The 15,331-nt window shown below is 48.6% G+C and overlaps 2 gene segments (V, D, J or C); both read left to right on the top strand.

The window, feature by feature from the left end:
• Positions 1 to 15,331, top strand: part of LOC115509287 — a 196,018-nt gene that overhangs the window by 3,044 nt on the left and 177,643 nt on the right.
• On the top strand, positions 36 to 2,274 carry LOC115509295. The segment is given in 2 exon segments: positions 36 to 732; positions 833 to 2,274. Coding segments are annotated over 2 exon segments (618 nt in total).

Here is a 15,331-nt window from a genome sequence, read left to right on the forward strand (position 1 = left end):
AAGGTCCCTCAAAGATACTAAACTAAAATCATTTTCAAATTGATTTCCCTTCGTCCTGCACAGGATGCCTTCTGTTGTTCTCGTTGAGCATCCTGTTTGCTCTCAGCCCAGCCAAGCTTTGTACCCTCAGTGCTGGGACAGAGGATGGCTGCTCCCTCGTCCTCCCCCCCCCCCCCCCCCCCCCCCCCCCCCAGCCAGTGTCTGGCTCCTGGCTGGCATCCAGTCCTGCCTTTTTAGTGGTGGGCACTGGGCCCAAACAGAACCACAGCCCTCCTATTTCCCTCCTCCATGAGGTGGGCAAAAGGGCTCCATGGGGCTTAGACACTGAGGGAAGCATCTGCATGACTGAGCAGAGAAGGAAGGAGATCTCTTGAAGCGGAAACGGTCTGTTGCCGAGTGGGGTCTTGGAAGGAAGCTGGATAGAGAGAGAGCCTAAAAACGAGGATGGAAGCTAATAGCAGGAGAGCATCTGTCAGAGGAATAGCTCATCCCAGTCCATTCAAATCCACCTTCTGCCAGAATCTGTACAAGGACAAGGTGTGAAGCTGGAGGAAGAAACACCCCCCTGGGTCTGGGACAGTGACATCACAGGCCAACCACCAACCAAGGCCAAGGAGACCAGAGCCTGGCTCCCTGCCCAGGACACCTAGTTACATGGTGCTCACCTTGGCCCTGACTCCACCATGGGCTTCAGGCTGCTCTGCTGTGTGGCTCTCTGTCTCCTGGAAGCAGGTGAGTCTTGGGTCCCGATGGGCAGCCCCTGTACCCCATGCTAAGTCCCAAGGGCTGCAGCAATACTCTCTGTGTGAATTCTGCTCCTTTCTTCCAACAGTCCCCGGGGACACTGCAGTTACCCAGACACCAAAACACCTGGTTGCAGCGACAGGGAGTAAGGGGACCCTGAAGTGCGAACAACGTCTGGGACATAACGCTATGTACTGGTACAAACAGAGTGCTCAGAGGCCACCGAAGCTCATGTTTGCCTACAGCTATAAGGAACTCGCCGAAAATGACAGTGTCCCCAGTCGCTTCACACCCGAGTGCTCAGACAGCTCCCACCTGCACCTTCACGTGGCCGCCCTACAGCCAGAGGACTCCGCCGTGTATCTCTGTGCGAGCAGCGAGGACACAGCCCCGCACAGCCAACGGCTCCCCGTGCACAAACCTCCTGGGTGCAGCCGGGGAGCCGTGGGGGCGACCACGGCTCAGCTCCACATCTCCGGTGGGACCCCAGACAGACAGAAACCCCAGGCCACGACGTGCCGGTCGGTTCGCTGGATGCAGCAAGGCCCAGTTCCCTGCACAGACGCCCACAGCCTGTGGCCTGGCTCTGCCCGGGGCCAGACTGTGCCCGCGGCTGAGTGCGGGACGGAAAGGGTCCACCTCGAGTTCCTCCGGTAGCTTCCGATCGGCACGTGGCCCCGGGGACTCTTTCAGGAGGCACGCTGCACTCTGGCCGCGGCGGCCCTGCCAAGCCTCCTGCCAACGCGTGCCTTTCTCTGCCTGTTCCTTCCACCCAGGTGAGACCCTGGATCTCAGCCCTGGTCCCAGCTCCAGACGCGCTCCGAGCCCCTTTGCAGGACACCTGCTTGCCTCACCACAGGGCCCCGTCAGTCCCTACCACTGAGGATAGTGGCTCCCTCGTGAGGTTCGGATCGCTGTCCTCGACGCCACTCTCTGCTGCACACCCAGGGACTCAGCTCTGCGCAGGCTCCTCTTCCTCTCGGGCTTTGACACTTGGAGGCTGGATTCTTTTTCCTTCTGTCCCTTTAATCCTAATTCTTCAGGTCTCCACATCCTGCGTGATCAGCCAGAGAGCCTGACGGCCCTGGATCGTTGCCTGCAACAGGCAGGAAGGGGAGAAGGCCCCCAGCGTTTCAGAGCAGGACCGTATACTCGGGGTTGTCTGTGCTGAACCCCATATTTTCTGGCATCGCCCCTTGCAATGGCCCCAGTGCTGCACACACCTTGGGACCCCGAGGGCTGAGCAGAGCCCTGTGTCCTGGGGAGTCCGATGCCGCACTGACACCAAGGCTCCCTCCTCTCTCCTGTAGGGGGCAGTGAGGACCTCTGAGCAAAGTTTCAGACAAAAAAAACCAGGTGCCGGTTGAACTAATGTGGCAACTCTCCTATCAAGGCACATCCTTAGACTGTGGGGTTTCTTTTACCTGAATGCGACTCTTCCCTGTCAACTGGTTGAAAGAGATAAACACCTCTGGATTCGGTATTTTTTAAGGACTGTTTTATCATGAAATAAAACTAGCCTGCTGTAAAGTGCATTGTTTGGTTTAAAGTTGACAGGGATCCTCTAAACAAACACTGTGTCCCCACAAATCATGCCCTACAGAGGACCAGAGGAGAAGAACGGGGTCCTCACGGGCGGTGTCTTGCTCCGGACCCGGCAGGCCCACGGTTTCTGAGCTGTGGTCCTCAGGAACCAAGGGGTCCCTGAGTCATGGCTGTCGACACTCAGGGTCAGCACTGAGCTTTGGGGAATCGGAGAAGGGGCTTCCAGGTGAGGTCCCGGTGCCCAAGCCAGCTGCAAAGGGAAGGAGGAGACCAGCCTTATGGGAAATGGGTTCGAGACATAAGTGTGTGTGTGTCTTCGCCCGTTCTTTTATTCTGTAACCCAGCTGTCCTTCTCCGATTTCTCTTTTCTTCTCACTCAAGGCTCGACCTGGAGCTTCAGATCTGCAGAGACACCTGCCCTAAACCACACAGGCAGCAAACGGGCCTCCGCCGCCACCAGCTCAGAGCCAGTGGACAATGAATGGGTTGGGCACTTAGTGTCCTCGTCCATCCTCCTTCCCTTGCGCTGAAATGTCCTGTCAGGCTTCAGGTCTCTCCTCCTCACGTGCGCTCCTCTCCACACTGACGCTCCCAGGTTGTTTCTTTTTTTGGTCCCTTTATTCCCAGCGTTAAGTCGTCAGGCTCCGAAGTGCGAGTCACAGAGTCGACGCACCACCGGACTGTGGCTGCGATGTGGCCGCGGGGAGGAGAGCGGGTCCTGCCGGACCCTTGGCCTGGTGCCCTGAGGCCCTTACTCTCCGAGGGTCCCTCTGCAGCTGCCATATTCCAGTAGAGCGTGAAGGCCAGGGGCTGAGCCCCGGGGAATCGCGTATGGGCGGCGGGGGGCACTAGGGCTTCCCACTCCCTCCTGCAGGGGTGCTCCTGAACCTGCGGGTGCCGCCCAACACTGTGACATCACAGGGTCTCCTTCCTGGGCTACTAACGTCCAGATGCCCAACGGGGAGAGGCCCCCCCTCACCCTGCCACGGGCAGCAGGATCTTCTGCTGGGTGACTTTTGATCACCTACTCCTGGGAGCAGGTGCGTCATGGGAGTGTGGGGAACATTCCTTTCCCACCCCCTTTATCTAAGACCGGTTCCAAACTTCTGCCTCATTCTCTTTCTGGCCTCTGTCTCCACCCACAGGGCACAGAGAACCCAGAAGTCACCCAAAACCCTAGCTGCTACATCCCAGAGATGAGACAGAGCATGGCTCTGCAGTGTGAGCCCGTCTCTGGTCACTTGTACTGCCTGTCGTACCGACAGAGCCTGGAAAGCGGAACGGAGTTACTGATTTCCATCTGTAACAAGCTTCCTTCAGAGAAGACAGGCTTTGTGAAGAACTGATTCTCAGCTGAGACTCCTGACAGATCGTACTTGCTCCAAAGACCCTGGCCGCGCAGCTGAGAGACCCAGCCATGCACCCCTGCCCCAGCAGCTCAGCCCCGGCTTTGCAGGTGCTTCCTGCCCTTGCCCCGAACTCGAGGCTGCTCTGCCCCCAGGCTTTCCCGCAGCCCTTCCTGCCCACAGGGGCAGGGGGCCGGGCTGCAGCGTCTTCCCAGGAGCAGAGGTCAGAAGCTAACTTTAATTTGCAGAATAGGAAATCCGCACAGGGATATCCGGGGCTGTGGTATTAAGGAAATATTGTCAGGTGCCACAGAATGTGGCTGTGGACCCCACGGGTGGGACAAGTATGGCCAAGTGAGCGACCAGATGAGGCTACAGAGGAACCTGTAAAGGACTGACTTTTCAGAAGCTAAGACCCGAGGGTTCTTGAACAAGCAGCAGGAGGGATGATGTAGGGGACACTTTATGAGGGAGATACTATGTTTCTTAGGAATAAGGCAGATAGACTTAAGTTTTCAATTAGATAAATCAACATTAGTGTTCAAGACTAGTTGCATTTATCATATTGGTTATACACCTATTTATTCATTTACTAATTCATTCATTTATTCTTTTTTAAAGTTTTTTATTTATTTGGAGAGAGAGAGTGTGTGAGATCAGGGAGGGGCAGAGAGAGAGAGAGAGAGAGAGAGAATCCCAAGCAGGTCCCGCACTATCAGTGCTGAGCTGGATGCAGGGCTCGAACCCACGAATTGTGAGATCATGACCTGAGCAGAAATCAAGAGCCAGACATTTAACTGAGCCACCCAGGTGCCCCCATTCAATTATTCTTTAAACAGACAATATCCTACCCCAAGATATGGAAAGTGTAGTTAGTGCGCTGCAGGGACCCCTTGGGCATTAGAGGAAGAGTGAGTCACAGGGCCGTGTGTGAATCAGGGCTCAGCCTTCCCTAGGCAGCGAACTCTCCTTCACGCCATGAAGCAGCCAAGTCCTCTAGAAAGGGTGCTGGGGCTGCGAAGACAGAAACGCCATGGAGGGAACATGCAAAATGAAGAGGAGAACTGTAGGAGGGGGAGCCAGAGAAATGGTCCTGGGAACAGTGGCCATGGTCCCCCAGGGAATTTTCCTGGGGGATTTCCCTGGCAGGATGGCCCTGAGGACGCTGTCCCTTATTCCCTGAGGAACCACTAAGGGCTGAGCCCAAGGGCACCAGGGAGGACACCCTGCACCAGTGGTTACAAAAGCAGAGCACAGGGCAGCGGATGGTATCTTGTGGCAAACACCCCATCTCCCCCAGTCCTGACCCCCGGAAGCAGCAGACAAGGCCAGTTTTCCTGGTATCTGGGAAGAAATGCAAGTCCCTGATGCAACTCAGCAGATGGAAATCTTCAGGAGTCAACCCTGGTTGGGTTCAGCCTCAGATGGAAGGTGATTCAGGAACAATAAACAGTAAATCTTGGGGCTCCCTAGGGACTTGTAGGCAATCGAGCCAGGCACACACCTGCACTTCAACATTGGTAGGTTAATGCCCAGAAGTGGTGCCTTTTGGATATGCACGAATATGTGTTCTTCCTTTGTAAGGACAGTTTAGGGAGTTCTGTGAACATCTGATAACATGTAGATTTCACAAGTAATTTTAGAAAGAATTCTGTTTGGAAGAATGATTCAAAAATATATTAACGGTTGTTGACACTGGATCGCGGGATACATCTTTTATTACGTGAAGTGAAATGCATAATATAAATGTTAGTTATATACATTTTGTCAAATGGAAAAACTAGCAACACCACCCAAGATACAGACTCGTCATCACCTCTTGGTCTCAGTCCTCTTGCCGTTGATACCCATCCGACAGGTAATCAATCACTGCTCCGTGCCTATGATCATAGATCAGATGTGCTTGTTCTTGAACTCATATAAATGGAATCATATGCTCTTTTGTGACCAGCATCTTTCACCTAACATGTGCTTTTGTTATTCATCCTTATCGTTTCGTGTATTAGTAACTCATTCTTTTTTTTATTCTGTGTATTTTTTTATTGTGTGACCCTGCCACAATCTGTATATCTACTTACATGTTAATGGACCCATGGGTTTTTTCTAGATTTGGGTTATTGCATTCTGGTACAAGACTTTGGTGTGGACATATACTTTTATTTTCTGTTGGCTAAATACCCAGGAGTGAGATTGCTGGATTATATGGTAAGTACTCATTTCACTTTATAAAAAGGGGCCACACTGTTTTCCCACATGGCGATACCATTTAGCCTTCTCGTCGGAAATGGGAGTTCCATTTGCTTCCCTTGTTCGCACTGGGGAAAAAAGTAGAATGTGGGGAAGAAGCCAATACAGTCGTTCAAAGGAGTTGGAGTCAGTACTACATTCTGCTGGGAAATACCACACAGGAAACAGGGAGGGCTCCGGGGACAATGAGGATATGGGATCCAGGGAATTTACTGGAAACCTTCCTGGCACAGCTGACAGTATAAACACTTTCAGTTCATTGAAAGAAGGCACTGTGGTTCCAATGGGACACAGAAGATGCAGGAAGGGGCAGAAAGAGCGGGGGATGACTGGGAAAGGGGGTTAGAAGGGCTTTGTAATTTGTCAGGCAGATTAATTAAGCCACTACAAGAATACAAGTGCTAAAAAATAAAATTCAACCCAAGTGAATTTGAAGGTCTAACTGGCTTTATTAAGCAGTTAATGCATGGGGTAGCATCCCATTGAGCAAGTAGAGCGATGCTCCGAGGAGTTGTACAAAATCTAAGGTTGTTCTAGAAGGAAGGGTGGGGAAAGGAAGTTATTAGCAAAAGAAAGGAGAGTGGTGTGAGTTGAGGGTACTTTCTTTTTTCTTTCTTCTTTTTTTTTTTAATTTTAACTCCAGTGTAGTGAACATACAGTGTTATATTTCTTTCAGGTGTAGAGTATAGCAATTCAACAGTTCTATCCACTTCTCAGTGCTCATCAAAATAAGTGGACTCTTCCTCCGAGATTCACCTGTTTCACCCGTCCCCCCACCCACCTCCCCTCCGGCAACCATCAGTTTGTTCTCTATAGTTAACAGTCTGTTTCTTGCTTTGTCTTTCTCTCTCTTTTTTTTTCCCTATACTCATTTGTTTTGTTTCTTAAATTCCACGTATGAGTGAGATCATATGGTATTTGTCTTTCTCTGACTGGCTTATCTTGCTTAGCATTATACTCTCTAGATTCATCCATGTTGTTGCAAATGGCAAGATTTCATTCTGTTTTATGGCTCATATTCCAGTGTGTGTGTGTGTGTGTGTGTGTGTGTGCGCGCGCACACACACACACACGCACACACACACCATTTCTTCTTTATCCATTCATCTATCAATGGACACTCGGGCTGCTTCCATAATTTTGCTATTATAAATAATGCTGCGATAAACATAGAGATACATGTATTCCTTCGAGTTAGTGTTCTGCAAAGTGAAGGAAACAACCAACAAAACTAAAAGACAAACTACTAAAGGCAAGAAGATATTTGCAAATGACCTCCCCGGTAAAGGGTCGGCATCACAAATAAATAAAGACCTTCTACAACTCAACACCAAAAAATCAAATAATCCAATTAAAAATGGGCAAAAGAGGGGCGCCTGGGTGGCTCAGTTGGTTGAGCGGCCGACTTCGGCTCAGGTCACGATCTCGCGGCCCGTGAGGGCTGTGAGTTCTAGCCCCTCGTCGGGCTCTGTGCTGACAGCTCAGAGCCTGGAGCCTGTTTCGGATTCTGTGTCTCCTTCTCTCTGACCCTCCCCTGTTCATGCTCTGTCTCTCTCTGCCTCAAAAGTAAATAAATGTTAAAAAAAAAAATTTAAAAAAAATGGGCAAAAGACAGGACACCTTTGGGCAGCAAGGGAAGACAGAGTTTTTATCATGCAGATGACCTCCTTCTCAGGGATCAGGACGTTTCAGAGACTGTTAAAGATCACATTCCTGGGACAGGTTGAAACTGTAGTTAAGTCTTCGTTTGCTGTCCAGGGACAAATGGCTCCATTTGGGGCTTGTTTCCCTTTTTAACACGAATATAGCTTTCTGTAGGAGGTGGGGAGTCTCTCAAAACTGGAGGACAGTGAGGGAGTTCGAAGGAGCCTACTGGATCCCCAGGGGACGTGTACACAGAGGAGTAATACCCTCAAAGAAAAATCAGAGAAACTAGGGTGTGAACCTGTCCCCTGAACCCAGTTCCACTGGGCAATGCCCTATTGTAGAAATAAGAAAGAAATGAAGAATGAGCCAAATAAGGAGATTCTGGACCTAAAAAGCCTGTAGGAAGATTGGCATCCCAGGAAGACCTGGCTAACGGCTGGTGAAGAGGCTCAGAGTGCTAGCTTTTCCCTGAGAACGCCAGAGCATTGAGCTGGAGAATAGTCCCTCACTCCCTGACCTGCCATGGCTACCAGGTTTCTCAGTTTTGTGGACTTTTATCTCTTGGGAGTGGATGAGTCCAGGAAATAGAAGCACACTCCTGATGTGGGCTTTTCAATTCCAGATCCTGGGCATTTCCTTCATTTGGACAACTGTCGCTTCCCTGTCTCTATCTTAGTTTATTTATCCTTCTCTGATGGAACCCGCGGATGCTCAGATACCAAGATCCTTATCATAGAGATGGAAGAGAAGCTGACCTTTGAATGTTCTTAACAAATGAAACAGTTTTCAAAGTACTGATATCAACAAGACTGTGGACTGAACTCCAAGTCTGATTCATTAGTCAGATAGTGCTGAGCTTATGGTCAAAACAGATGTGCAGGAAGGGGTACATGTCTCAAAAAGATACGGAGAATTTCCTCTTGACTCTCGAGTCGACCAGCACCCACCAGACCTCTCTGTACTTCCGTGCTCGTCTGTGATTCCACAAGACTGCGCTGTCACAGCCACTCAGCTCAGAAAGAGCAGGTGGCCTCTTGCTCGTGAGGCCCCTGCCCTACACAGAAGGAAGCCCAGAAGCCCTTTCCGGCCCCCTCTCACCCACCAGCTGCAAATTTTAAACAAGCCCCTGTTGAATTTCAGTTGGTGCTCTTTACTTCTTGTAGAATCACGCTCCAGGTGAGCTGTGGGGTGACCAGGGGCTAGCATGTGCCCTGCGCTCCCTTCATGAAGACTTGTCCCCAAGGCATAATCTGATTCACCGGATCCTTACTTACAGACTGTAGCGAGACCCAAGCTAGAATCGTGTTTTTCTAATGCCCAGTTCATGTAAGGAAAGACTGTCTAGTTTTCAAAAAGGTACAGAGTGGATTTTATAGATGAAGTCTACCTGCCAAAATTTTGGAGACCAATGTTGACTTGACTTGAGGTTTGAAAAATAGTATGTTTAAAATAACAGCAACAGTAAAAATAAAAGAGAACCTCACTATGCATTCCCATTAATTTCAAAAATCCAAGAACATCATACCTATTCGTGTGGATAATGTTAAAGGATAATATTGAAGGATAATATTAGTGTGGATAATAGTAAGTAAACAAGACAGAAAATAACAAGTGTTGATGAGGTGGTAAAGATACGGGAACCCTTTCGCATTGCTGACGGAAGATAAAAGAGCGTGCTATTTTGGAATAGCTGTGGAAAATAGTATGACAGTTCCTCAAAAATTTAAACATGAAATTACCACATGATGCAGCAATTCTACTTCTGGATATATTCCCCAAAGAAGCGAAAGCAGGGATTTGAACAGATCTTAACACACCAATGTTCATGGCAACGTTATTTCCAATTGCCAAAAGGTGGAAACAACCCATCCAATCAACAGATAAATTGATAACATACTGTGATATACACATGAAATGGAATATTCTTCAGACTTAAAGTGGAATGAAATTCTGACCCATGCCACAACATGGGTGAACATTGAGCACATTATGGTCAGTGACATAAGCCAGTCACAAAAGGACACATAGTGTATGATTCCACTTATGAGGTATCTGGCGGGGGGCGGGGTCAGATTCATAGAGACAGAAGGTACAATGGTGGGTCCTGACCCAGAGTGGGGGAGGGGTGGGAGTGAGTGTTTAATGGATACAAAGTTTCAATTGGGGGAGATGAAAAATTTCTAGGGAGGGATGGTGGGGACAGCTGTGCAACAATGTCAACATAGTTAATGCCACTGAGCTGTAGACTTGAAAATGGTAAGTTTTACGGTATATATATTTTATCACCACAATAAAAGTAAAAAACACGGTGAATTAAAAGTTAGAAAACATGTATCATGCACGTAGAAGAACTGGAAACCCTGGAAAGTCTTGGAAGGGGCCATCGCGATTAAGGATGGGACGGAAGTGGTGAAAATCAGTGTTCTGCCTCACGTGATTCCTTTGCAGCCCTCCCCAAATCTTCATCAGCTTCTACTAAACTCTCCAATGTTTGATGTGCATGATTTTGTTGAAGGAGTAAAAAAGACCTCTGCTTTATAGTCAAGGTTAGAGAAGACCAGAAGAAAACAGTCGTCCATGGGAATGGTCAGAAATCTCAGGAAGGGCTTTGGATTTCTATAGCTTTTAGAAGCCCTAGGCAATTTATAAGCTCTAGGAAATTCCTCCTAGTTTTTCCAGAAGAGAGAATTTCCCAGGTCTTATCTGGATTATAAATGTATTAGCCAAAATCTTATTTTTATAAAAACAGAAAAAAAAAAAAACCAACCCTGATGATGAGTCATTACTTTAGGAAAATAATATTAGTTCCTATTGGACAAAAACTCTCAGTGTTTATATGAGGCATTGGTTTCTCTTAGAACATCAGGTAACATGAACATTCTTCCCCATAATAAAACACTTGGACATGCTGATGTAAAATACGCGAGGTATGCTGCTGTTAAGACCTCCAATAAGTTGGCCCTATGTGTTCTTATGTGCTAACATCTTTTACATTCCTGTTTATTTTGCACATCTTCATATTTGTCATGCTTGCTTTAAATTCTTGGTTCATATGGTTTAATAATTCACTTTCTGGGGCTATATATTGTCCAGTTGGTTATCTTTCTTTTGGGGTCCAGCCCAAAATGGCTTCAGTCCTTCCAGAATATTCGCTTGGTTTTTGGATAGTCTCTAGTATTTCTATTTGCTTTGTGCCCCACAAGGTTCCTCTGGGGGGGGGGGGCGGGGAAGGCAGGAGATGATGCCAGTTTGCAATACCAGAAGGATCCAGAAGCCAATGCTTCATATTTCATATATCTTTAGAATATCAGCTGGGCTTCTCTTGTCTGAAATATAATGGCTATGTATCATAGGGTCTCAGGCATCTCTGAAGCAATCTTCTATATTCTGTTTGGTTTTTATTTATAATTAAGAATTGATTGGCGGGGCGCCTGGGTGGCTCAGTTGGTTAAGCGTCCAACTTCAGCTCAGGTCATGATCTCACAGTTTGTGAGTTCGGGCCCCGCATCAGGCTCTGTGCTGACAGCTCAGAGCCTGGAGCCTGCTTAGGATTTTGTGTCTCCCTCTCTCTCTGCTCCTCTCCCGTTCTTTCTCTCTCTCCTCTCTCTTGCAAAAATAAATAAACATTAGAATAAAAAAAAAAGAATTGATTGACAATCTAGGAATTTTATCTAATTGAATAAAAACATGCCAGGTATTCCTTAAAGCAGAAAATATATTTTCTTAGTGTGGTTTATACCAATAGTTTATATTTCTATGTATTGGTGTGGAGATTTCTCCCTTTCTACCGTCAGAAATTCCATAAGACGCATCAGCTGCTCTGATAAAAGGTTTTAATGAATTTCATATGCACAAAATTCATAAAAAGCGTTCAGTTAAACAACATTGCCATCTGGGCTTGAGATAATTTTATCTGGTTTATATCCATGGAGATTCACTCTGGCTGGGATTTTCCACCTCTGGGTGGCATCTGAGAAGGGGTCCCTGGTCATAGCTCATTGGCACTGGAGCTGGTGACCGTCAGTGCCAGATGCAGCTGCACCAAGGATCTCGTCTCAGTGGCACCTGACATGGTGCTTTGCCATGGATTTAGAAAGTCAAGAAATAGATTAGAATAGTCCATAGACTATTGGACTATTGGACTAGTCCAATAGATTAGTCCATATTCACTTTATACATTGCACTATTCTTTTAAGAATGTGTTCTTATTTATTTATTTATTTTGAGAGAGATATCACAAGTGAGCAGTGGAGGGGCAGAGAGAGGGAGAGAGAATCCCAAGCAGGCTCCGTGCTGCCAGCACAGAGCCCAATGTGGGGCTCAAACTCACGAACCGTGAGATCGTGACTCGAGCGGAAATCGAGAGTCAGCCACTTAACCGACTGAGCCACCCAGGCGCCTCTACAAATTGCACTATTTAAAATTTAGCAACACTTGGGGCGCCTGAGTGGCTCAGTCGGTGAAGCGTCTGACTTCAGCTCAGGTCATGACCTCATGGTTTGTAAGTGCCAGCCCCAAATCTGGCTCTGTGCTGACAGCTCAAAGCCTGAAATCTTCACATTCTGTGTCTCCCTCTCTCTCTGCCTCTCCCCCACTCCTGCTCTGTCTCTCTCTCTCTCAAAAATAAACATTTAAAAATAAATAAATAAACAAATACATAAATACATAAAATGTAGCAACACTTAGGTCAAATGTAAATGTTTAAAGAAATTTATGCTGGCAGTGAACTAAGAAAGTAGCAAGTGGATGGATGTTAACTGGTTTAGGAATTAAACTTCCTCAGATTCTGTTTTCCCAAATTCCTGTTTATTTATTTATATTTTACTGTACATTAATCCAGACTGGCTTGCTTCTCCTTCCTAGCATTCTGTACAGAGGGTTAGAATATTTATTTCCTACTTGGGCATTGAAGAAAGTTTAGAGAAATTTAATCACGTGCACATATGCAATCATATATGGAGAAATGGGCATTCTGGTAACAATGAACAGAGGAAAAATAGCATTTCTACAGGAGTAAGATTAGAAGAGGAAGAAATAAATTCTCCAGGAGCTCCTGGCTGGCTCAGCAGGTAGAGCAAGAGACCCTTGACCTCGGGGTTGTGGGTTCGATTCCCACATTGGGTGTAGAGATTACTTAAAAATAAAATCTTAAAAAGAAAGAAATTCTCTAGCAGTAGGGTAACAGTGAGTATTGTTTCCTTTATTTTGGGGAAAGCTGATCAGCAGACACCTTGCAAAGAGACCTGTGTGAATGGTCTGCCTCGAGCAACTGTCTGGGGTCAGCAGAGCAAAAACAACGTCAGTTAATTATTCGTCATCCCAAACTCCTTGGCATTCCATCCGCAATCAGACACAGGCTGTCTCTGGGTGATCTCGGCCACGCTTCCTCCTTAAGCAGCGCCATCTAACTCAGGCTAGGTTTACCGGGAATTTTCTCAAAACCAAAACATTTCCTCCTGCCACCTTTTTATTACAATGTAGTTAGGGCTGTCTTTTTCCTTTTTTTTTTTTTTTTTTTTTGGTCTGCTGGGGGTGGGGGCAGAAAACAAAAATAGTGCAATAGACAAAGGATGGAATAGCTTCTAATTTATTAACCTTTATCTCTTGTTAAGAGGCAGAGACAGAGCATGAGCAGGGGAGGGGCAGAGAGAGAAAGACACAGAAACCGAAGCAGGCTCCAGGCTCTGAGCTGTCAGCCCAGCACCCAACGCGGGGCTTGAACTCACAAACCGTGAGATCATGACCTGAGCCCAGGTCGGCTGCTTAACCAACTGAGCCACCCAAGTGCCCCAGAATAGCTTCTAATTTAAACATACCCCAGGACTCACATCACGGTAGAGGCAATCTCTTGATTACTGCCCAGTAGGCCACATGGGGGCACTGTGGAACCGCTGAATGCCAAAAGTCGCCTGGGCAGAGCAGGGGCATAGAGCCAGCTATCTGGGACCAGGAGGGTTAAGGAAAGCCTTGCTTGGAGCTCTTTTCCACTACAAGGCTTAATGCTATCAACACTAATTTGAGGTTGTGCAGTCCCATCAGGGGGCCAAACCTTCAGCTCGGCAGTCATTAGGGAGTCTCTCTGAGCTTGCAAGGGGAAAGAAAGTGCAGTGTGGTGCTGGGAGGGGGCAGACTCCTTGCCCTAGCAGGAACAGGTAGAGGAACACCCGCCTGAAAGGAAAAGCTGAGGAGCTGTGGACACGCCTGTGACTTAACCCCCGCTAGCCTAGACCGTCCCAGCCCTGCCCTTCATGTGAGGGGCTTTGCGGAACAAAGCAGAGTTCCTGGACCGGCGTAGCCAGGGACCTGGCAAGGGAGGCTCATGGGAACCAGGAGGGATAACGACATCGGAGCAGTGACATTACTGCCTAACCTCCAGTCAGAGAAGGGATGCCCAGATCTTCAGCTCTCGGAGACCCAGAACTCTGAGCGGGGAGAAACCTGTCAGGTTCTGCCCTCCCCGCTGCATGCTGTGGGCTGCAGCCTCCTCTGCCACGTGGACCTTTGTCTCCTGGGAGCAAGTGTGTCCTTGTCCAGGTAGGACATCTCTCCTCTAAGCGTGACAGCACCTAAGTGCGTGGCACCATCGGGCTCACTCTCGTGTTTGTTCCCCAGCCCCTGTGTCCTTCCCTCACAGGCCCAGTGGAGGCTGGAGCCACCCAAACTTCAAGACATCTGATCAAAGCAAGCGGACAGCAAGTGACACTGAGATGTTCCCCTCTCTCTTGGCGCCCCAGTGGATCTTGTTACCCACCGGCCCTGGGTCAGGTCCCAGCTCTCCTTTGCGTATTAGGATGAGTTACAGTGAGCAAAACGACCCTTGCCAGATTAGCTCTCAGTGCGACATTTGGGTGACCATCTCTCTGATCTGCACATGAACTTCTCGGAGCCACAGGGCTCGGCACAGCCCTGCAGAGTTACCAGAGTGGCGATGTGGGAGTGGTGACGTCATAGGCAAATACTCCTTTCAGGGAAATGGGAGGTTCAAAGCTTTAGGCTGCTCACCCCCGGGGCCCCCACCCCTGAGCTGGATGATATCTTGGCTTCCCAGTGTTGCCATGGGCTCCAGGCTTCTCTGCTGCGTGGCCCTTTGTCTCCTGGGAGCAGGTGAGTCCTGGGCACCGTGTGGAAGCCTCCGATATGCGTTTGCCACCTGAGTAATACAGGCTTGCTGATGATGGCCGCAGCAGGAGGCGTCCCCCCAGCTCTGCCCTCGGCTGCTTTCTCCCTCCTCCCCCGCAGGCCCAGTGGATTCCGGACTCACCCAAACTCCAAGACACCTGGTCAAGGCAAGAGGACAGCAAGTGACGCTGAGTTGTTTCCCTATCTCTGGACACCTGTCTTTGTACTGGTACCAACAGGCCGTGGGCCAGGGCCCCCAGTTACTCATTCAGTATTACAACAGGGAAGAGAGAGGCAAAGGAAACTTACCGGAACGATTCTCGGCTCAACAGTTCCCTGACTCTCACTCTGAGCTAAACATGAGCTCCTTGGAGCTCATGGATTCGGCCCTCTATCTCTGTGCCAGCAGCCCTAACACAGCCCTGCACGATCCACAGCCTACTGTACAAAAATATCCGCCCCCTCCCAGCTCAGGAAGTGGGCTCTTGTCCTGGTAAAGAGACAGACCTCTCCCAGACGCTCGTTCTGCTGTTTATGTGTGTGACACGTCTTAATGCTCACAGAAATCATGCAAGGTTAAGTATTATTTTACCCGTTTACCTGAGGAGAAGTGGCTTTCCCGGGTCTCAGAGCAAGAAATCAAACTCAGTTCTGTTCCTCAACACCTGTGGTTCTCCCCTGCC

Source organism: Lynx canadensis, chromosome A2, assembly GCF_007474595.2.
Source record: "Lynx canadensis isolate LIC74 chromosome A2, mLynCan4.pri.v2, whole genome shotgun sequence".
NCBI lineage: Eukaryota > Metazoa > Chordata > Mammalia > Carnivora > Felidae > Lynx > Lynx canadensis.